Source organism: Bidens hawaiensis, unplaced genomic scaffold (assembly GCF_021521415.1).
Source record: "Bidens hawaiensis isolate Kalapana, Puna unplaced genomic scaffold, B.hawaiensis_p1.1 tig00013993_1, whole genome shotgun sequence".
NCBI lineage: Eukaryota > Viridiplantae > Streptophyta > Magnoliopsida > Asterales > Asteraceae > Bidens > Bidens hawaiensis.
In genome coordinates, this window is record NW_027492202.1 from 522,012 (window position 1) to 546,419 (window position 24,408).

Sequence of the window (24,408 nt, forward strand, 5' to 3'; positions counted from 1 at the left end):
GTACTTTCTTCATTACGAACGTTACTGATTCTCACGCCGGATGGTGGTTACAGGAAGACCCCCCTCTTGTTCTTCCTGTAACGAGACTCACGGTGTCTGTTTTGCAGGTTCCGGTCACTGGACTTTAGGAAGCCTTACTCATATCGTGGTAGTAATTATCGTATTGTACCCTGTGGACTCACCGGATCCAGGACCCATACCCGGGGAGCGGATTAGTGTTTCTTCACATATCTTACACAAAACAAACAAATACATAAAAAGAGATATTCGTCATCTAACAAGATTCACAATCGTTACATTTAATGTACTCTACAAAGCTTGTTCACTGAACGTGACAAATAAACATCAAATGCACTCGTTTACAACTAGCTACTACCTTTTCTCTTTCAATCACATCTGACTTACTTATAAGTTGGAATCAGGTCAAACGAATCAAACACCATATCAATATTTAACCATATTTGTAATGTATAGCAGTATAGCACTCACGATCTACAATTATCTCACCCTTTAATTCAAACACACAATTTTAACCATTGTTACAACTTACAACAATATTCACACATCAAATAAAATAATTTTTAATTTCAAATCTTATTTCCTCTACAAAAACAAGAAAATTAACGAAGCCTACCAGATGCAATGTAATAGGTAAATGTGAGAATGAGTTTGAATCAGATTATAGAATCAAAAGAATTAATGAGTAACTTCATGCTCAATGCTTTATGTGTCGACTCAAAATCATGAAAAGACATAACCGTGGTGTTTACCTAAATATGAAAAATATGTTTACCAAAATATAAAATACATTGAATCGACTTATTTTATTATTATTATTTTTTGCCTTTTCTTTTTATAAAAAACTTAATTTTTTTATTAAATTAAATTAAATATAAAAAAAGACATTGGACACCACACCAGGGCTACAGAGAGAGAAAACACAAAAACATAAAAACACACCGAAAGACGCAAACAACACAACACAACACAACACAACACAACACATATGCCGATTATTATTATACATACCGATACAGTATGTATACGTTTCTTCTTCTTCTTCTTCTTCAATTTCAAATCTCATTTTTCATCATTAATTAATTCTAACCTAACCAATAGATTTCACCTTATTTATTTGCAGAACATTTTGAATTCTTTTCAATTCATCAGCTAAGCTAAACAACTCAATTCACGGAGCTTAAATAGCCGATCGACTCATAAAACTTAGGGTTTCATCTCTCAAATTCGTTAATTCATCAAGCATTTTGCTCCGATCATCTATATTTTCCACATCCTGAGGTATAATCGATCTACTGTTTGCTTTTATTATTTCAATTCATTGAAGCTGATTTATTAACTGAATTGATTTGATTTGATTCTAAAAGCACCAGTGAGTGAGTTACTGCTGTTGGATTTATATTATTTGATATTATGATGTATGCTGCTGTTGCTTTGCTAGATTTTTGGTCCCAAAGGAATCAAATTTCAATTATATTGTTGTAGAATCTTTATAAATATCTACTAGCTAGTACTTTTTTTTAAAATGTTACAATCTGTATAAATATCTAAAATGCTTTCTGTTTAAGCAACTTTTTTTCCAGTCTTTGTTCTGCTGTACTTGTGGATTCGTAACACTACCTTTACTGGCAACGTTATTTATACCTGTTTGTTTATTTTGTATAGGACTATAGATAACTTCTTCAAGGCTTAAACGGGCCATGTGGGATATGCGTTTGATATAACTTGCATGGGTGACGATGCCACAACTTCGAAGTGGAGCACGGAGATCAAAACGGCTCGGTGATCTCCAGCCCGCTGCTCAACCGATTGACCAAACGGAACGCGTAGCTGCACCTACCCGAACCAGAAGGAAGACTGGTGGTGGAAGGGGAAGAGGTGATGCTGGTGGTAATAGGCTGACAGCTAGAGGTAGAGGCAGAGGTGCTAGATTGATTGGTTTGGACCAGGAACCGCCTTGTGGTATTCGTCCTGACCCTGCGGCTCTTGTGGTTGGTGAACCTGGTTTAAATAGGATAGACGTGGTTGCAGGTAACGATATTGGCATGGAGGGTGGAAGTGCTGATAAAATAATGGGAGTTGAAGAAGAAGGAAACACACCTGCTGTGCCTGAAAGGGTAAATAAGTATTTTTTTTTTGCAACCGGTTTCTTGTTCATTTAATTAAATTAATGAACATGAACACATGATATTTTAGACTTCAATTTGGATATTCACGTTTACTTTTAACTCTTGTTACTTTATGTTCATTTGTATTCGTGAACCTTTCGGCTAGAATATTAACACACGTTCAAAAACGAACACGAAAACATTCATTTTCTTAGCAAACGAACACAAACAAAAAAAAGTTCATTCGTTTATTTGTTTGTGCTTGCTTATTTGTTCAGTTAAAGTTAAACGAATGATCATGAACAAGCTCCGTTCGTATTCAAATGATCATGACCAAAACGCTTTCAAACTAATTATTACAATACTAATTCACAAGAATCATTTAATCAACTTATGTTTTTTGCATAAAAGTTGTAAATTAAACCGTTTTATTGGTTTGATGCAGGTGCAAGTGGGTAATTCTCCTATATATAAGACAGATAGAAAATTGGGGAAAGGTGGTTTTGGTCAAGTTTATGTTGGTAGGAGGGTAAGTGGTGGAACAGGAAGAACCGGGCCCGATGCAGTCGAGGTATGTTAGAAAACGAATATAAGCTTTTCATAATAACTCTATTAGTGTCACCAAAAGCTTAATGCTTCTTGGAATTCGGCTTTCAAGGTAGCATTAAAGTTAGAGCATCGTAATAGTAAAGGTTGCAACTATGGTCCTCCTTATGAGTGGCAGGTTTACAGGTATGTAGTTATTTATTATTTCTAAAAACTATTTGGAGTCATTAAATTAATATTATGTGTAAAGTTCAAGTTCTGACAACATGACATTGTGAACTAATTTCTATTACAAAAGCACATTGAATGGATGCTATGGGATTCCATGGGTTCACTATAAGGGCCGGCAAGGCGATTTTTACATTCTGGTGAGCTTTGAATTTGACTCTGCATCACAAAACACTCATTCTATGATAGAATAATTATTATTTACATTGCTGTGTTTGCAGGTTATGGACATGCTTGGGCCTAGTCTTTGGGATGTTTGGAATTCTTTAGGCCAATCGTAAGCTGAAAGCTTATTTAATTATTTAGTTTCTATTTAATATCTTATATTATTATTCTTCTCACGTGCATGATTTTTCACTAATGATTTATTTTATTTCCTTAACAGAATGTCACCAAGTATGGTTGCTTGCATTGCCGTAGAGTCAATATCAATTCTCGAAAAGCTTCACGCGAAGGGGTATGCATTTTTTTAATCACAATATAGCTGCAAGTTTAAAGACTTCTTTTTGTTGACCATACCATTGACCTTTTTTTGTTTTTTTTGTAAATTGAAGATTTGTACATGGAGATGTGAAGCCAGAAAATTTCTTACTTGGTCAACAAGGATCCGTGGATGAAAAGAAACTATATCTTATTGATCTTGGTTTAGGTATGCTTTATATGATTTATTACTTTATTTTGTAATTGTATGATTATATCTTAATTTAAGATTCTTTATATTCTATATCATTAGTTTGTCATTAATGTGTTATTTGTCACTATTTCAGCATCAAAATGGAAAGAGTCAACATCTAGTCAACATGTTGAATATGATCAACGGCCGGATATATTCAGGTTTGTCACTTCATGTGCAGTTTTTATGTATTATATGATTATATCTTAATATAAATTTTCACACATGTTTTTTTTGCAGAGGTACAATTAGATATGCAAGTGTGCATGCACATTTAGGTCGAACTGGGAGCCGAAGGGATGATCTTGAGTCACTTGCATACACATTAATATTTCTCATTAAAGGAAGGTTACCATGGCAAGGTTACCAGGTCAGTTTTGTCTTTTCACTTTTTTAATTTCTTATTATTTATTTTTTGTTTTTCTTTGTTATTTTTTTAGTTTTGTTCTAACTTTTTTTGGTTTAATCTTACAGGGAGACAACAAGAGTTTTCTTGTTTGTAAAAAGAAAATGGCAACATCTCCCGAGTTGATGTGTTGCTTTTGTCCCGCACCATTTAAACATTTTCTTGAAGCGGTTACAAATTTGAAATATGAGGAGGAGCCTAATTATTCAAAGCTTATTTCTTTATTTGAGAGCCTTATTGAACCCGTGACATCGTTAAGACCTATCAGAATTGACGGCGCACTTAAGGTTTATTTGCATTTTAATACTATTCATTTTATTTTGTGGGCAAATTGCATGAAAACAAACAGAATATTATGCAATTTTCCATTTTAGGCAAATTGTATCCGGCTTTTTTTTATGCATACAAGAGGACCTTTTGACCCTTTAAGCAGATGCGGCTCAACTTGCAGACATGGCGATACACGTGGCATGACACATCACTTCGTTGGCCCATGTGGTATGCCACATCACTTCACTTTGCCTTCCTACATGGCCATACACATGACCTGTTGACTAAGTTTTTGTTACTTGCATGCAAAAAGTCGTTTTCTATGCGTAAAAAGAGTTTGATACCTTGACAACTCAAATGGAAAATTGCATACATTTTAGTACCTTTTTATCATATGGTCCTATTTATATATATAGTGTTTGATATAAATCTCTTTTTGATGTGTTTTTTTTATCTATTTAGGTTGGACAAAAACGGGGTAGACTGCCAATTAATTTAGAAGAAGATGAACAACCTAAAAAGAAAGTACGATTAGGTAGTCCTGCCACACAATGGATTTCTGTTTATAACGCGCGTCGACCGATGAAACAAAGGTGGGTTATGTTTTTATACTTCAGTGATATATAAAGAAATATTATATTATATTATCGTCTCTCTCTCTCTCTCTATATATATATATATATAGGGTAAGGATCCTAAGAGAACCCTTTGCAAATTGAGAACTTTGAGAACCATTTTGGACCACTAAAAACACATTTAAAAAAATATTTAAAAAAATCATAAAACAAAAAATAATAAAAATTTTAAAAAAGTAAAAAAACCAAAATTCTTATATTTCATTCCGGTTTCATTAAAAAAAGTAAAAAAAAATTTAAAAAAACAAAAAAAAAAACGTCGTATTATACACGTATGTATAATTTTATATAATCTTTAGTTACGTAATATACACATATGTACAATATCATTTATCTTAAATTATACACATGTGTACAAAAAAACATGTAAATGTACATATATGTATATATTATACATATGTGTATATAATTTAGCTAAACTGAGTTTTTTTTTTTTTTTTTTTTTTTTTTTTTTTTTTTTTTTTTTTTTTTATGAAACCGGGATGATAAAGTAAGAATTTTGGTTTTTTTACTTTTTTTTATTTTTGTATTTTTTTTTATTTTTGGGTTTTTTGTGGTCCAAAATGGTTCTCATAGTTCTCAATTTCAAAAAGGTTCTCTCATGATCCTGATCCTATATATATATATATTAGCAGTTAAAAAGGAACTTTAAAAGTTGGCGTAAATAGAATTCCATAAACGGATAAGCTCATCCCTTTCGCATTTATTCATTGGTTAAAAACAAGAAATATTAGTGTCATAGTTATCAAAAGCCTCGCTTCTTGCACCTAGGCCCATAATTCAGGCAGGGCTCAATAAATGCGCTTCTAGTTCCTAGGTGAGCGCTTCAGCATTGCCTATGCCAAGAACATGGGAACATAAAAGCCGAGCAAAAGAAACGCAAGGATTGCTATTGAAACTTGGATCTAGGAGAAGTCAGAGGCATTATATTGATTCATTTTGTTATTCAAGTTTTAGAATTACATTTGAATTTTGACTATTTTAGAACTTTTGGTACTAATTTGATGATTTTAAATGTTATATAATAGCTTTTGTTTATTTTATTTGAAGAATAGTATAATTTTTCATATACATAATATATTTTAATTTTTATTTAAGTGCGCTTATTTTTCCTCAGGCCCTTGCGCCTAGGCCCCAGGTGAGGTCTATGCGCATTGAGTGCGCCAAGCGCATTTGATAACTATGATTAGTGTTCGTTTACTCAACTTTTGTACTTGTTTATTAAATGAACAATAATACGTGTACAAACAACGAAGATATTGTTTAGTATTTTTGGTTAATATAATAATCTTTCTTTTTGCAGATATCACTACAACGTCGTAGATGCAAGACTTCGCCAGCATGTAGAAAAGGGTAACGAAGACGGATTATACATAAGCTGTGTGGCATCAGCCTCAAATCTTTGGGCCTTAATTATGGATGCAGGAACTGGATTTAGTTCCCAAGTTTATGACATTTCACCTGTTTTCCTTCACAAGGTTATTGTAATTTTGATGATCCTTCTTGCTGTTTGAATTTCATGTTTTTTTCATTTATACATTTACCTAGTTTTTAGAAATTTTTCTTTAGGACTGGATTATGGAACAGTGGGAGAAGAATTTTTACATCAGTTCCATTGCCGGTGCAGCCAATGAAAGCTCTTTGGTTGTCATGTCTAAAGGTTAGATTGTAGTTTGTCTTATTGTAAAGCATGCAATTTTAACCCATGTACAAATGAGTTAATCTAGGCTTTACTTTATGCAACTATTTCTATAGGCAAAATTGGGAAAAAAATTAAAAGGGATTTTTTTCAAAAAATGGAACGGGCCTTATTTTATGTGTTTTGTAAATGAATATGTGATATTGAAGAATTCGAATAAGAAAAATCATCTGTAATAAGATGGACCGGAATAAATTGTGTTTGGATGTTTGTATGTTTGACTTTGTGTAACGATGAGATAATAAAATGTTATTGTATATGACAAATTCAGTTATATAAGAAATTCATTGATAGAATGACTGAGAAGGACATTTTGTGAAGAAAATAGAGAATTTACTAATCATTTTTGCTGTAGATTTGGTATGAAACTGATTATCAATAACTAATTATTCACATGGCATCAACCAACTGTTCTTTTATATGTTTATATATTTTTAACTTCTGTGTAATTTCAGGAACACCTTACACTCAACAATCCTATAAAGTGAGTGAATCATTTCCATTTAAATGGATCAGCAAAAAATGGAAAGAAGGATTTCATGTGACTTCAATGGCTACAGCTGGCAGTCGTTGGGGAGTTGTGATGTCTCGAAACTCTGGATTCTCTGAACAGGTCTTGTTATTGTTATTATTATTTTAAATTATCATTATATTATTATTATTATTATTATCATAATTATTTTGTATTATTATTTCGTATTATTATTCACAAATAATATATTAAAGCACACTTACAATGCTCTAGGTTGTAGAACTTGATTTTCTTTACCCAAGTGAAGGTATCCACCATAGATGGGAAAGTGGATACAGGATAACAGCTATGGCCGCCACAGCCGATCAAGCTGCTTTTATATTAAGTATCCCGACACATAAAATAATGGATGAAACACAAGAAACTTTGAGAACATCTTCCTTCCCAAGTACCCATGTGAAGGTAAAGACCCTATCTTCTTGAATAATATTAATTTATTGCACATTCTTTGTAATCACTGAAGGAGTTGAGTGTTGATGCTGTAGGAAAAATGGTCAAAGAATCTTTATATCGCATCCATGTGTTATGGTCGAACCGTATGCTGACAGAATTGAACCAGTTGGAGCTTTTACAAGCCGGGTTTACATGTGAGCATAAAGTCGGCGAGGGGATCATCTTATGTTGCTGTAAAATCAAAATAAGAACGATAATGAGAAGAACAAGGAAAAAAGGAAAGATAAAGAGAAACGTGTGTGTATCGTATATGATCTTTAAGTTAGGGCGCACCAGATGAATGAGAACATCTGGTTTGTGGTCATAACTACTGTGTATGAGGATTTTATTAATGATGGGAAATGAAATTTATATGTATTTGACATGAGATACATGCATATTTAACTTTTCTCGCGTAAAATGAAAGGATAATCATGTAGGTTTGTTCTTTCTTATAAATGAGCGGTATTAAAAAAAATTGACGTGACATAACATGACATGGTAGGCTTATTGAACTATTTGTGTTTTGTCTGTTATAATCTTACATTGGATGAGGCATTCAGTAACCGAGACGTGATCTTTTCATTTATGACATTATAGAAAATGCCCTTCACCAACAGAAGTCCGATCCCTCCCAAAGCCTGCGATCCAGTATCTTTCAATCTGCATCGATAATGTGTTTTGGTTTCTCTCCCAACAACGGCCAATGCAACTTTTTCCGATATAACTTTCGATTTTCCCTCTTCTGCCATGATAAACAAAAAAAGAGTGTGAGCTCTGATACTACTTGTTAGGTGGCCATTGCGACTTATTAAAAAAACTTCTATGCAATTCTTGTATTGTTTATTATCAAAATTCTTGTATCAACAACCTGACCTAATTGAATTATGTTCCTGGCGCTGTTGAACTTCTGGTCGAACATCAAGAAAGTAACATGTACGAATTGAGGTCTGCTGTTATGGCTTGACTTATGTTGAATGGCTGTTGATCTACTCAGATCGGTGATGATCTAGCTACTGCTGATGGATTGCACAAAAGCACACATGGAACACACCGGAGACAATAAAGAAAACAAGACATAAGATATTTACATGGTTTGTTTAAATTGACTTACATCAAGGGTTGCACTAGCGAGTCAAATTTATTCAAGAGGTAGTGAGGCTTCCGATTATATTAGGGTAATGTTTATAAACTACACCAAAAGTTAGGGATACCCTAATTGACTTGGTTTATGACCAACTGTCAAGGACCAGAGCCGAATGTCCCTAGTGTCGGTTGCCCTTCCATCCTAACACTAGACGGTGGACAAAAGTGGTAGATCTAGAAGTGGTAGGTGTGTTAGTTAGCCGTTCTAAAAGATCAATGGTGAACTTCCTTGTAATCTTTTGAGCTAGAACATCATAATTATAAATTGGATTTGGTTTTTGAATTTGAGAAAAAAGATAGTAAAAGACTTAATTGCTCATGGCCAAAATACCATAAAAAACTGTTAATACATATAGTGTAAATATTGATGATTACAAGCACCATCTCACACAGTTGCACAACATAATCCAAACATCCTGGTATACTAACCATTCTCATAGAACACTTGATATCCAACAGACATGGACGGATGGACGGACCATCGAACAATGTAAACACTTGAACAATTCATTTTTTTGTTAAAGAAATGACAACACTTAGGTCTTTTATTTCTTTAGTGGCAAGATATTCCGCCACCTTCTTCCCAAACTTGTTAAACAACACGTCAATTATGGATTTCCCGAAGTGAAAAGCAAACAAAGGTTCTGTAATAGCCCTGATTAATTTAGCTGTGTTTTCTCCATCGTTGTCGAAGTCAGTGTCATGCTCATCCATCTCAAATTCAAAAACATTCATGTAGTCAACAGAAAACGATCCATTTGCTTCAATAATGTTCCTAAGTTCATCCTCGTGCGGAAAATAAAATGGGAGATTGAATGAGTTGATATCTGATTCTCGAACCAATCCCTACGTGTTAAATCATAAATAGTTAGTCGATGAAGTTAACTAGAACCTAACTTTGGTTATAATGCTCTACACATTACTTTAAGTTAGAATTTGGATACACAAAACCTTATACCTCTTTGAGCATGTCAAGAAGTGATGAGGTAAGTAACTCCCAGAACTCGCAACAATCATCACTAGTTGGATCAATGTTACTCCGGTTAGGTATAGTTAATACCATGCGTCCACCATGTACTATTTCCTCGGAGCGTAGTTGTAAAAACTTTGTAAAGTCTCTGAGAAATTGATTTGCATATGCTTGCAATACATTTAAAGGACTTGTTTTTCCTATATGTATATTTAATTTATTATCTTGAAGTCCTTCAGGTACCTTCACATATATAGTGCATCCAGAAATATGGTCACAAAATAACCTAAATATGGTCTTGATTGTGTGGTTAAGTTGGATTCCGAGATATAAATACATGTATGAAGATCTATAATTTACTTCTAAAAAATCAAAAGTACATTTAGGTTTCCTAAACAAGTGTATCTTCTATCACTACTACGAAAACACATTCTAATATATTCTGGTTTTATGAGAAACAGATAAATCGTTGCGCAATATTCGTTTTAATAGATTGAGTATCATGATTCTTTTGAAAAACTGGATCATATAAGAGTAATAATATATACTTTCATCTTACGCACCAGATTTTATTAGTTGAAGACCTTATTGCGCAACCGAGTTATATAACATCAATTCGAATAGGCCACTCCCGGGTTATATTCAATTCCCACATGTATTAGTGTATATTTTTATTCTGATTTTATTGCTCGTATATGTAATTATAATCATATCGTACACGATTGTCATAGAGCTAGATATACCTGAAAGAGCCAATGAATACTATAAGAGGAGTGAACAAAGTGTAAACTTCTGTTCGGAAAGAGTCTATCATAGAAGGAACCCGGAACCGCTGAAACAAAACATGGACCAAAATTTTCTCCCTTGTCCTTCTCAAGGATTTTGTAGAAGTTGGGTAATATTTTGAAAAGATTATTGAAATCATTTCCAAAGAGGTCATTTAAGCACACTTGTATCTGTGGTGTTTTACGATTATTTTCCTTGCACACCTCATGGACTGCATCAATGATGCTAGATGCAACCAAGAGTGTATTCATGCCAGAGGAGCATCCCAAATCAGCAATCACGAAACAATTGTCGAAGAAGCCATCCTGATTAGCCATACCCTCGATTGAACGCTTTAAAAATGGTGCCACTTTCTGGATTGCAATTTTCTGTAAAGGAAGCACTAATTCGAGAAGTCCATTGTTGTATGCAAAAGCTAGAACAATTTTTATATTTTGTTACACAAAACATCATCATCATCGTACTCAGTATATCCCACCAATAGCAATGCTATGGTAGGGTCTGAGGAGGGTAAGATGTAGACAGCCTTACCTCTATCCCATAGGGATAGAGAGGCTGCTTCCGGTGAGACCCCCGGCTCGATAGTAGTTTTGAATCAAGCCTTGGACATAAGACACATAACATATATGCTTATATAGTTATATATATTCATGGGATGGATCTAAATGTGAATTATAATGGCAAAGAGACTATTAAGATATACCTGGAGAAGTGAGTTTCTTGCATAACTTGAATCATCATCGCCACTATTCATATGTAGAATGTCTAAAAGTGTCATGGTGGTAATTGAACTGCCTGAGGTAGCACAAAAAAACTCGACTCAAACGAAACCTTATTATGTAGTTACTTGTCAATATGCGACGACTACAACTTCCATGAATGATCATATGAGATTTATGAATTATGGACCCGAGCCAAATTTGGCCGATTCTAAACAAATGGCTATGCACTGATTGATTCCATAATCATTGTATATATAATTATAATTGATGATGCCATAATCATTTTATTATTATTATTATTATTATTATTATTATTATTATTATTATTATATCAAGCAATATATTATTTATGAAAACGATATTAATATAACACATTTGTATGTGTATTGGCCATTTCTTTCACAACACACATTTTATATCTATATATGTGGACAGAGGTGTTGCCACGTGAATTTTGGATGGATACACGATTCAACAACTTCGGATAATTTGGATTTAATTTGGACAATTTTGTAATAACATATTAAAAACCATCATTGGTTTTTTTGGTTAATATTGTAATAGTCAAGTAGTCGATTTTTTAATGTAACTGATACGTGCTTAAAGTATACATTGGATTTTAGAGTCCATTATTTTTTTTATTGGGCGTACTAAAGTAGGATTACACATCATGTTGTATATATCTAGACGAAGAAGCATTAAAATAAGAGAACAGTAAAATCGGACATACCTTTTGAAATATATATATATAGGGTCGAGATACTGTACAATAATGCCTTAACGTACGATAGGTATGCGAGACGCTCAAAGGCAAAAATACTAAAACGCTCATCCGAAAACCTAAAATGCTCATAAAACGCTCAAAAAAGGGTTTCGTGAAAAAATGTAAAAAATTGATCGATTAACCATCCAAATATGTTTTTTTTTTGTGAATCGATGATTAATTAGGTATGTATTGGTGATTCCAAGATGTTGAGATGAGATTTATGGATCAATTTTGTGAATACATGTATTCTTGTACGTTAAGGTACATTAAGGATTATTGTATTGCAACTTTTCTCTCTCTCTCTCTCTCTATATATATATATATATATCTATATAGGGGGTGGTTAATGTACACTAATAGGTTATCATACATTACATACGAGACAATCTGGAACGTACAAAAGGAGGCGGTGACATAATTGTAATTAACTTGCAATGGACAATAAACCGGTTAACAAAAGGGCAATTCCGTCCATAAAATATAGCAGTTTAACCTCCACCTTCGCGAATCAGTTCCCCCAAATTCCCTCCCCAAATCCATTTTCATAAAACCCTCAGATTACGTTTTCGCAATAGACCGATTAGTTCGAAAGACCAATGAAACAAAAAAACAATGAAACTAAATGTGAGCTCGGCAGGAAATCCTAATTCAACTAAGCTTGTGGTTAAGGATAAAGAACGAAGGTCAAAAGCAATTAACGACCGACATCAGAACGTGCAAAAATCTGGTAATATAGCTTCTATTTTGTTAACCTAGAACGCATATTTGAATTAGGTTTGAAGTTGTTAGTTGTTAGTTATATGTTACAATAAACAAAATTATCATAAGCTGTTACTGAGACTTGTTGAAATGAAATAGAACATGTTTATGTTCAAATTTGTTTATTAAAAAAAATGTTGGGTTAATAAAAAATATCGACAGAAATTATGAGAACATTTAAAAAATTTTAGGTATTAGATAGTGTATTGGTTAACACTGGTCATAATTTTGTGTATGAAGACGTCGAAAAAAAAAGAAATGAAGATGCAAATGAGGAAAAACAGCACGAACCTGCAAATAAGAAAGCGAAAACAAAACAAGCTGAAGATAGAAATTATGACTCCGACTTTGAAACACCAATCAGATCACTGAAATGTAAAAAGAAAAAGGTCGATAACAAGCAAGATGAAAATAAGAAAAAAAAGGGAAAAAAAAGAGTGTTAGACAACTCTGATTCAGACTTTGAGACACCAAGGAAAAAAGCCAAGAAGCAAAAACCTCAAACAACACGTTGTAGAAAACGTTTTCAAGAATATATAGATACAAAACTTTGGATGAGGTGTGCACCTGAAAATATCTATGAAGCAATTAAAGTGATGAATGAAAAAGAAAAAAAATGGATTGAAGAAATGGGATTTGGGTCATTGTTAAAAATGAAGATTACCACAATTCCTGGTCGACTGGCATATTGGTTGGTTAGGAACTATGATCCTGATTTGAATGAACTGAATATGGGAAACCGTATTGTTAAGATAACACCACAATTAGTTCACGAGGCTTTTGGGATACCAATTGGTGGAGAAACAGTGGTAGAAAAAAACAGACCAAGAATAGGCTCAAGCATTTGTGCAGATATGTTTAGAAACCAATTTATAAGCATTAAAGGATAAGTATACAAATTGTGTTGGATAGAATGAAAAACATAATGGAAAACGAGAAGAGTTCAAACTGAATTTCCTTGTGTTGTTTAAAACATGCATTGGGTTGATAACGAAATCTACAACAGTGAATTTAATGTTTGTCACATCGATTGATGACTTTTCAAGAATCTCAAAAATGAATTGGTGCAGCTACATGATTCATAATTTGAAGAGATCAAAAAACGACTGGAAAGGTATAAAAGAAAACAGAAAACAAGAACAATTCAATGGTCCGGCAACATTGCTTGCAGTGATTTACACACATGAGTATCAGAAACGTCATGGAGCATTTGAGAAGCCAATCAGAAGACCAGCAATTAGCTACATAACCTCAGCAACTCTTATGAGCATGGATAGCTACTTGTATAATAATGGTCCATTAACTGATGCCGAGGAAGACAACGAAGACTCATGTAAGTACCTATTAATTTCTAATATTAGAAATATAATTATTGATACTATAATAAATTATTTTATATTTGAAAACACCTAAAACAGTGAATGATGGTCATTCAAAAATTAAACCAACTGAAAAGGATAAGGTTCTGATGATAACTGGAGCTTGTAGTGAGAAAGAAATAATCAATGAACAAGTGAGTGAAGGTAAAACAAGCCATGATCAATTAGTGGGAAAAAATGCAACTGATGTGGATAATGTTCTGATGATCATTGATGCTGGAAAGGAGAATGAAAAATTTGAAAATGATCATGGTAAGTAACTATTACTTTCTAATGTTAAAAATAGCACTACTGATGCAAAAATTAGATTTTTTAATTTGAAAAAAATACCCAAGCAGTTGATGATGTTCCTTAAAATATTGAACAAAAATATTGAACAAATTGAAAAAGATAAGGTTCTGCTGATCACTAGAGCTTGCATTGAAAAAGAAATTAACAATCATCAAGTGACTGAACATGCAACAAGAGTGGAAAATCATCAAGATGAAGAAGAAAAAAATGAAACTGCGAATAAAGAACAAAATGAAAAAAATGTTGAAGAAAATTTGATGATGCCTATAGGGACAGCAACTCAAGAAATAATAGACTACTACTCTATCCCTCCACAGTTGTCTGGATTGTCTGCATATATTCCTAAAGAACCTTTCACCGAAGAGGAACAGGTAACAGTTATAAAGCATACAAAACATTTCATTATAAAAAAATTATTAACGAAAATATATATTACAGAATTGGAACAAAGAAATGGACACAAAATTAGTGGAATTTGATAAAATTGTCTCTTAAATCAGTGAGTTGGTAAAAAGACATGGAACAAATATATGGTTATTTGACAGGTGTTGTGCTTGGGAAGCTAAATTCAATCATAACCATTGTTCAAAAGAAACACCATTTGGATCTCAATCTGAAGGAGGAGGCCTAAATAAATTAGGTAAACACCATTTTTTCCCTTAATTGTATACTACAATACCTAACCAAAAACCACTGTATAAAATTATAGTTGCAGCAGTTAATCTTTCAATAAGTCAAAGCAACTGTGGTGTGGATTCATGAGATGCCAACAAGGGAGACAATGATGATGATATGAAACAAGACAAAGAGAAAGACAAAGAAGTGGATAATCAGTTGGGAGAAAAAAATGAGAAAGATCAGAACAAAGGTAAAAACATCTTGAATACACGTTCTAATACGTTTTACAGTTAGAAAACTTTGGTATTTATTAAGTATTTTAAACGACAAAGCTGATGTGAGCCAAGAACATGAAAATCCAAAAACCTTAGCCAATGAGGTAGAAAAGGAAGTTGCTGTGACACAAGACAATGAGGAGCAAAAAGATGTAGAGAATCAGTGGGAAGAAGAAAATTAGAAACAACAATATACAGGTAAAAAAAATACATTTGGTTTATACGTTCTCAAACGTTTAAACCATTAATTTTTATTTTTTTTATTATGTAAATAGATGATGTAACCAAAGATGATAATGATGCTGTGATAAAACAAGATGTAAGCCAAGAAGATGAGAATTAGGGTAATGAGGTAGCAAAAAATGTTGATAATCAAGGTAAAAAAAAAATCTGCTATTAAAATGGTGTTTCTTATACGTTATGCTTATCAACTTTTTGTATTTATTATGTATGAAAAATGACGTGACACGAAAGAAGACGTGAGACAAGACCATGAACAACCAAAAAATGTTGAGAATCAAGTTGGAGTAACCAACGAACAAAGAGTAAAACAAGGTAACAAAAAAACATCTCAATTATATGTTCTTATACATTCTATTACAGTATATCTCAAATTCTTTTATTTATTATGTATTTAAATAACAAATATAATGTGAGCAAAGTAGATGTGAGAACCCAAGTGGGAGTAACCAACGAGGCAGAAAATAAACAAGAAGATATGAATCCAAAAAGCTTAACAAAAGAAGTAGAAAAGCTCGTTGAGAATCAAATGGGAGTAACCAAAGAGCAACGAAAAACACAAGGTAAAAATAATCGTCTCTTTTATATTTTCTAAGACTTTCTAATATATTAATTTTATTTTGCTACGTTACTAAATCTTGTTCATTTGATATTAGAAAATCTTTCAAACACAAAAAAGTTGTTTGAAGATAATGAGACACAGGATGGCTCTGCAGATGAGGGAGATCAAACTCAAGGTAAGGGCAGATCCCAGGATGTGTTCTTAATACGTTCTAATAAGTTCTAAGGTTAGGGAGATCAAACTCAATAATTTTATAAACCAATATTTCAAATTGTAGAAAAAGTTCCAATGACATATGTGGTTAACAAGGCATTTAAGAACGACGATGGTATGATACAAACTGCTGATATAATTCAAGGTAAATTTTTATTATAAACTATTGATTATGTTAAAGTAAAAGTGAAAAATCATTACCATAAAATTGTAGTGACAGAAGTTGAAGAAAAAAATGAAGAAAAGATATACAGTCAAGGTCCAGAAACCCAAGAATTTGCTGAAAGACAAATAGGAGAACTCATTCGAGGTAATCAATTTAAAAACCTGGTATTTTAAAAAACAATTTTTGTTATTTTGATAATATACAAACAAAAAAAAATTTAAAAACAAAAAATGGTATGCAGTTACAGAAGTGGAAGAATTAAATGCAGAAATTGGTGAGAGAACAAATATCAACGACTCTACTCAAGGTATTAACAAAAAAGTTTTATATATACAAAAAACACACACAAAAAAATTATATATTATAACTTAGTTGTACTATAGGGCTAGTTGATGTTAATGTTGAAGAAAACTATGAATACGACAGTGAAGACTTGGATTCAGTGATAAGGAACACACCTTTTTTCAATCAAACAGCACAATGTAGAACTCCTGAGTTTAAATCAAAAAAATTGACCCTTGTTGCTACATCTCCTACACCAGCTGCAAGTTATCATAAAATTGATAAACTACAGCGAGAAGAAAGAGAAAAAAAGACTAGAAACAGCCTTGAAATCACCTTACCTGAACCGGGAAATTGGAATGACTGAAAAAATAACAACTGATGAGTGGATTGTTTCACGATTTGTTATTTCTGATATTTCTCTGATAAACATAAATTTGAAGTGATTTACAAGTCAGAATCCGTCACTGCTTTCAAATTTGTGTTTGAATGCTTTTGTCCGGATATATACATCTCGGCTGGTGCTATGGACATTTACACCGAATTGTTGAATCATGAAGAGAAAAAGAGAGATGAAAAATTATCCCCGTTAAGATTTTTTGCTACGTCAACGCTTATAGTAAGTATTACTCCTTAATTTTATATATGCTAAGAAAATATATATAAATATTAATCATATCAAAATTTGTTGTTGATACATGAAGCCAAGCATTTACTATTTAAAGGAAGCTAACGTCAGCAATTATAAGATACTGGAAGTTTTCACAGACAACCTTGACAATATATTGGCTTTACATAAATACAAGTCTCTCGACCCAGTTACGTTGTTTGTTGTGCCAATAATTTTTTAAGACCATTTCTATGTGGTTGTTTTCAATTTGAAAACAGGTACAATCGTGCTGATTGACAACATGGCAAACGGTGATATATCAAAAAATGCTACCTTTAAAACAGCTCAAGAAAAAACAGATGCTACAAAAAAAGCTTTGGAAGTAAGATACAAGGGTGTCCCAGAAAAGCTAGTAAACATTTAAACATTCAATAAACTGATTCAATGAGTATATTAAAAAAAATAATAAAATACGTTGTTTGCCCGCAGAGGGATGTTTTTTGCATGTACTTGTTAAGAAAGAAGCACCTGATTGCACCAAGGTTGGAAATATCACAAATCAATAGGCTGCAAATGGATTGGAGAACAAAAAACAACGTACTCGATTGTGGTGTGTTCGCTATAAGACACATGGAGACTTACAAAGGGAAGTATCAATGGACATCCGGATTTTATAAAGAGTGTCCAAGGCAGAAACGACAACTAAACGATTTGAGGGTAAAATACATGTTAAAGGTGTTACTATCCGACATTAACAAAGCCAAATCCGATTTAGTTAGACTAGCAAAGGAATTTGATGCATCATCTGACAACCAACTATTCAGTGACAACATGTTAACTGCTAAAATTGATGAGAGGCAAGACGGATAAACCTGACATATGAGAAAAGATTGAGGAAAGCAAGTTTGACATGTTTATTATATTTTTGTATGAAAATAACCTTTTAACGAGTTTGTCCTCAACAATAAACAACCGCCAAACTTTTCTTTCCTTTAAAACAAAATTGTCGAACATGTATGTCAAGAAAGATATATTAGTAAAATTTTCTTAAGGGTTTTTCCTTGTTAATTAAGAATAAGTAAATCAAAGGTTTAATTGATTCATGAACCTTCTTCTTTAGTTTAATCCTCGGTAAATACCCAGCTCTTTTAAAAACCCCAAAAATAAACCAATTTGGGTTTTAGATATAAATTACTCACTTATAGAGATGAAGATAACAAATATATGAAAAAAACTTCAAGCTTCTTGCAATAAACTTCGAATCAATTAAGTAGAATTATTTGTTAGCTGGGTTTTATAATTAAAGTTTAGATCACGAGAGGTGGTGAAGAATGATGAAAGAACTCATCAGCTTTTATGTAGGAAATTGTAGAGGACATAATAGTGTAGATTGATTTGAGGGAGGTTGTATTTGATAAAACGTGGCAGAGTTAATGAAGTGCCAGACATTGGTGTAATGAAGAGAAAGACACATGGTAAGAATTTAGATGCATGTGTCATGCATTTGCTTGCATTGTTTAAACCAAGCTTTTATTTTTTCTCTTTATTATCAAGTATTTTGTTTTTACTTTATATGACAATTATAGTGAATTGTACAATATCAATGTCTAGATGCTGAATCCTTTTGTGAGTTGGTAATATTTCGCTCAAACCTTATATAATTAACCTTATTAAAATCATTATTTTGAACATTTAAGTTATTTTCATTAAAGTCATACTATAAGCGTTATACTATTAACCAAACCTAAACCAGCACCACCTGCTATTATTCTATCTCCAAATCATATCCAACTTTCCAACACAACCTTAAAGAAAAACAACAAATCTCAATCAAAAACAAAACAAACAATGTGTCCCATGTGACTTCTGTTGGTGTTTTTCTCACCAATTTTAGCCGGTTATATGGCCTGGAAGTCGGTTCGAACCTTATCTAAGACCGAAAACAATGTTTTTGACAATGACTCGTCAATTAACAAACAATCTAGTAACATCAAGGTAATGCTTGTTCTATGAATTAACCATTTTCTCCCTACGAAAAAATATATTCATTTTGTTTAATGTGTTAATGAGATTTTCAGATGGCTCAAAATGGATTGAGGGGATTTGTTGACATGGCTAGTGAAAAGTATCTATGGAGTTACCTAAACCAGATTAAGCAAGATGGGAAAATGAAGAGTTCTTAGAAAGTAGAATTATTAACCCTTAGGTTTGACTAAAAGTCAAACCTTATCGTGACCCTAGTCCCGAGGGGTGTTAGGGATTGCTTATTTTACCCTAATCATGACTTATTAACTTTTCTAAAAAGGTATAAGGTATTTGAATAAGTTAAAGTTGTGAGGGGAATAAATCATTATAACTTATTCTCTAAAGTTATTAAATTAAGAAATCCCAAACACCCATTAGTTTTCATTTATTAAGAAAATAGAAACATTTCTAGTCTTTGTATCATCCATGTATAAATCGCTACATTTATTTAAAGTTAATGTTAATGTTAATGTTAATATCCATCTCAACAATCAAGATGATCTTCTTACTAGAACCGTTTGCTTATAACTGAGACAATTTGGACTATGGGCCGTGGGTGTGCATGGGTCGGTTTTGAGCTAAAACCGAACCATGCAAGAAACAAAAATATGGTTTTTGAGTTATTAAAAACCATTCGATTTTGGTTTAGGTTCGGTTCGGTTTAAGTTTTTTTAACCATTTGGGCTGGAAATTTTTGGGTCGGAATATATTTGCACAATATAATGAATTTAAGAAATTAAATCCTTTTGTTAATTAATGATAATGATTAGTGCGACACCCCAAAACCAGGGCGCAACGAAAAGTTGGACTTACATGAAAACAAAGCCTCTTTATTGACAATCATAGCGGAAGTCATAAGTCTTTAGAAACAAATGTACAACAAACTTGAACAAGACTATGTTTACCAGAGTTCCTTGTGTTAAATACTGCTTATGCCAACATTAGCTAGATGTGGTTAAACATTTACCTTTATTCATATGTTCTAGTTATCATCCGTTAAGTAGTCAAGTAAATGTATCTAGTTTCCCTTTCTTATAAGGTATTTGGCTATTTGACAATTATTTGGCACCTCTTGAAGTTACATAAATTTCAATTTAAGTTTAGATGTTAAATACTAGCATCTAAATCTTTTAAACTATGACTCTGGTACCAACTTGTGACACTCAAAACCAGGGCGTGACGAAAATTTGGATTTACACGAAAACAAAGCCTCTTTATTGACAATCACATCGGAAGTCATAAGTCTTTAGAAACAAATATACAATAAACTTGAACAAGACTGTTATTTTTATCAGAGTTTCATGTGTCAAATACTCTTTATGCCAAATACCTTCTACGACACTTAATACTCTTTTTCTGAAATGCATGCTCAAATATATTTGTGTCAACATAAAGTCGGTGAGTTCATGAAAGTATAAACCAATAATCTGTTTAATTGTATCATATTGTAAAGTACAAACAAAACATGCCGATAAATTAATTCTTATTCTCCCAAGATATTTTCTAACATATATACTTTATAGTTCACAACCTTCATAAACACACCAGACCACATTCTACGCAAGAATGTATTCTTAAACATATATAGTGACGGTACCGATGACTATATGTATATATGTCTCGAGTTAAAATAACTTAATGATTAGCATGTATTTACTTTAAAGTAGACACACTTATATAAATTCAACTTGATAAACATTAGCTTGCATGTATCGAAAAAAAGGGTTATTAATAGGGGACTTGTCATGAAAACTCGCTTTAAATAGCCGAATGGTTACAAGCAAATCTAACGTCTTGGAGTAATTTGCTTTTCCACTTCTCCAAAACTTATACCTATATTATAAATAATGATAATGATTTTCCGGGTAAAGTTAAAAAACAAAAGAAGACAAAAATGTGAAGTGTGCAAAAAATTATCGACCACACAAAAAACCCTTAAAAAATTCAAAAATAATAATAAAAAAATCATAACTCAAAATATAAATGAAAAACGAAAAACTTTTATAAAACCAAAATGTTTCCCCGTCATTTCTGTTAAAAAAACGACAAAGACACAATGGCCAGATTAAAGACACAATGATAAAAATGAATAAAAGATACAATTATAACAAAAAAAAACGCAATAAATCGTAAAATATAACACAATACCGAACAAAATATAACACAATGCTGAGTAATTTAAAATTTAACACAATATTAAGAAAAAATGACACAATATCAAAGAAAAATGACACAATGTTAAGGAAAAAGACACAATCAATTACCAAAACAATCACAAAACACAATGATAAACAAAAAAAACACAATGATGTTTTTCCCTCAAGATCGTTTTTTTAACGAGGAAGACGGTGGAAACATTTTTGTGTTTTTACTTTCTTCATTTTTATTAAATTTTAAATTATGATTTTTTTATTTAATTTTGAAGGGTTTTTTGTGTGACTATAAATCATTCTCATTTTTGTCCGTCTTCGTAGAATAAATTTGTAATTTGTGTCTATTCAGATCTTAATATATTTATATGTTATTGAAAAATTCATTGTAATATAAAGTCAATAGTTTATGAATTATTATTAGCTTTATCCCCACTATTACGAGGTTGTTTACATTATTCGTTTATAATATTTATATATATATTTGGATTTTAATTTTATTTATTGTAAGGAAGTTAATAATATACTTAGAATTTGATGATGAAAGAGTTTAATAAATAAATAAATGTTGTAACCCGGTTTAAAAGCTATCTGAGTTTAGTGATACCTATGACTCGCTTATTTTTTTTCAATGAAATTGTTTCTTAATTATAAATAATATATATATATATATATATATATATATATATATATATATATTTTAAATTTGGATATTATTTTTTGTATATCCCTGTTTGTATAGAATTTTCATATCAAATATCCGGTGAAATTAATTTTTAATTTAATGAGATTTTATCACTATTTTAAGAGCTATCTGAGTTTGGTGTGACCCATACCCGTGATTTCGAGTCAAATGGATAATACGATGGCTTGAGAAAATGTATGGAGCAACCAGTAAGCTTTTAAAAGTTTTGTTTATATATATTTAGTTTATAGCTATAATATATAAAAGAAAGCTCTAAAATCCTACGTGTCGCGATGTGGTCGCTCCCCCTTTTTTAGTCACCATATTTGTTTTGATTTTTAAATGGAGGTTTCTCATGCATTTGACCCGAATTCACGGGTATGGGTCTCATCAAACCCAGATATTTTTTAAACGAGTTATAACATCTCAGTAAATTAAAAATTAATCTCACCAAATATTTGATATAAAAATCCTATAAAGTAGGGATATACTAAAAATTAATATACGATTTATTTAAAAAAAGATATATCTTATTTATAATTAAAAAACCAATTTTATAGTAAAAAAAAATAAATAAACGGGTCTTGGCACTCATCAAACCCATATAGCTTTTAAACCGGGTTATAACATCTCATTTATTTGTTAAACAATTTATCATCAAACCATAAGTATATTATTAACTTTCATACAATAAAAATAATAAAAATTCAAAAAATAAATAAATATTAGAAACAAACAATATAAAAACAACCCCGTAATACGGGGATAAAAACTAGTATATATTGTATATAAGATTAAGCATAAGAGAATAAAAGTTTAAAAATGTATTTTCGGTATATTTAAGGAACTAGTTAATTAAATACATTTTATATTATAATATTATGTTTACAAACATTCTGTTTCTCTTTGAATTCTTTTAATAACTATATATTAAAACTTTATGTTAAAGTGTAAATACTTGACTACACTTTTGAAAAACTTAATAAAACAAATAATTTAAATGATAAAAACTTTGTATTGAGTATTTATATTAGAGTTCCTCAACAATAAACAACCGCCAAACTTTTCTTTCCTTTAAAAGAAAATTGTCGAACATGTATGTCAAGAAAGATATATTAGTAAAATTTTCTTAAGGGTTTTTCCTTGTTAATTAAGAATAAGTAAATCAAAGGTTTAATTGATTCATGAACCTTCTTCTTTAGTTTAAACCTCGGTAAATACCCAGCTCTTTTAAAAACCCCAAAAATAAACCAATTTGGGTTTTAGATATAAACTAGTAGTTTGACCCCCGCGTTGCGGGGGTATGGTTGATTGATTTGAATGTTTGTATGAAACTACTGGTTTCCTTTTTGGGTTTATGTGGGTCACCCAAAACCATTGTACACGCATAGAAACTATAAAGAAAAATAATAATCCCACTTAACACATGAAACATGAAAGTGCTTGGACATAGATTTCTAAACTTTTCAAAGAATACTCAACATTGTGATCAGGAACTGAATATTATGAAACAAACACAACCATGATGTCATGACATACCATCCAAACTAACAACACTTAACAACACATAACATAAAGATACATATTTATTATCACAACAAACACAAACAGGCAGTGATAAATGTTCAGTGAATTCAATTATAAAAATTAAAAGAAATTCTAGAAAAACATTTTTGACAGAATGAAATCATGCAACCATAGAAACAAACAAAAAAACCAAAATCTGAAAGACCACCAATTAACATCACTATTAAAGAAAACTAATCCTCCAGAGGAAAGTAAATGAATCACTGACATCCAAACTATAATGGAAACCATATAAAAAGGACAAAAAAAAAATACTTTAAAAGAGTAATACTCAATGGGAAAAATATCAATAAAAAAGCACATCTGCTTGTGAGAAAATTACTAACGAATAACACACAATGCAAACAATCACCATCGCGTACTGCTAGACCACCGCCACCAAGGGACAGAAAATCGAATCAGAGAACAGTTACGGGATGGATCATAGAGCGATTGAGAAACGGAAGTGGCATGTTTGTGCAACCATAAAACGGTGGGAACAACACACAGATCCACCACCGCCATGAACAATCACCGTCTTCCAAAATGGAGCCCGACAATAATAATCACCATCTCCATCATCGTGCGCCGTCGTCTAGGGTGAACCCGGCAGCAACACAAATATATGAGTAGAGAGAGATAAGAAGCAC

The 24,408-nt window shown here is 31.9% G+C and overlaps 2 protein-coding genes across 2 annotated transcripts; one reads left to right on the forward strand and one right to left on the reverse strand.

Moving 5' to 3' along the window:
- The first annotated feature begins 1,107 nt into the window (after positions 1–1,107).
- Positions 1,108–7,963, forward strand: LOC143545710 (casein kinase 1-like protein HD16). Its single transcript, XM_077037546.1, has 17 exons — positions 1,108–1,299; positions 1,684–2,135; positions 2,572–2,697; positions 2,785–2,858; positions 2,971–3,040; positions 3,122–3,177; positions 3,286–3,357; positions 3,455–3,549; positions 3,668–3,734; positions 3,814–3,943; positions 4,048–4,266; positions 4,712–4,842; positions 6,188–6,362; positions 6,454–6,544; positions 7,039–7,196; positions 7,329–7,517; positions 7,601–7,963. Exons 2-17 carry the CDS (start codon positions 1,758–1,760, stop codon positions 7,658–7,660), a joined length of 2,091 nt encoding a protein of 696 aa, XP_076893661.1. The 5' UTR covers positions 1,108–1,299; positions 1,684–1,757; the 3' UTR covers positions 7,661–7,963.
- Positions 7,964–9,053: 1,090 nt separating this feature from the next.
- LOC143545711 (S-adenosyl-L-methionine:benzoic acid/salicylic acid carboxyl methyltransferase 3-like) lies at positions 9,054–18,548 on the reverse strand. The gene is made up of 5 exons (XM_077037547.1): positions 18,532–18,548; positions 11,153–11,244; positions 10,407–10,817; positions 9,652–9,906; positions 9,054–9,539 (listed from the first exon to the last, which is right to left on the reverse strand). The coding sequence occupies exons 2-5, from the start codon at positions 11,225–11,227 to the stop codon at positions 9,201–9,203; spliced, it is 1,080 nt and encodes a 359-aa protein (XP_076893662.1). The 5' UTR covers positions 11,228–11,244; positions 18,532–18,548; the 3' UTR covers positions 9,054–9,200.
- Positions 18,549–24,408: the final 5,860 nt, after the last annotated feature.

What these genes read in the sequence shown, in the direction of transcription:
- LOC143545710 (XM_077037546.1), top strand. Translation starts at nt 1,758, where the DNA reads ATGCCACAACTTCGAAGTGGAGCACGGAGATCAAAACGGCTCGGTGAT. An exon ending in TATGAGTGGCAGGTTTACAG is followed by an intron (nt 2,859 to 2,970) that starts GTATGTAGTTAT and finishes CTATTACAAAAG; the next exon opens with CACATTGAATGGATGCTATG. An exon ending in TCTTATTGATCTTGGTTTAG is followed by an intron (nt 3,550 to 3,667) that starts GTATGCTTTATA and finishes TCACTATTTCAG; the next exon opens with CATCAAAATGGAAAGAGTCA.
- LOC143545711 (XM_077037547.1), bottom strand. Translation starts at nt 11,227, where the DNA reads ATGACACTTTTAGACATTCTACATATGAATAGTGGCGATGATGATTCA. An exon ending in CAAGAAACTCACTTCTCCAG is followed by an intron (nt 10,818 to 11,152) that starts GTATATCTTAAT and finishes CTTCCTTTACAG; the next exon opens with AAAATTGCAATCCAGAAAGT. An exon ending in GTATTCATTGGCTCTTTCAG is followed by an intron (nt 9,907 to 10,406) that starts GTATATCTAGCT and finishes ATATATGTGAAG; the next exon opens with GTACCTGAAGGACTTCAAGA.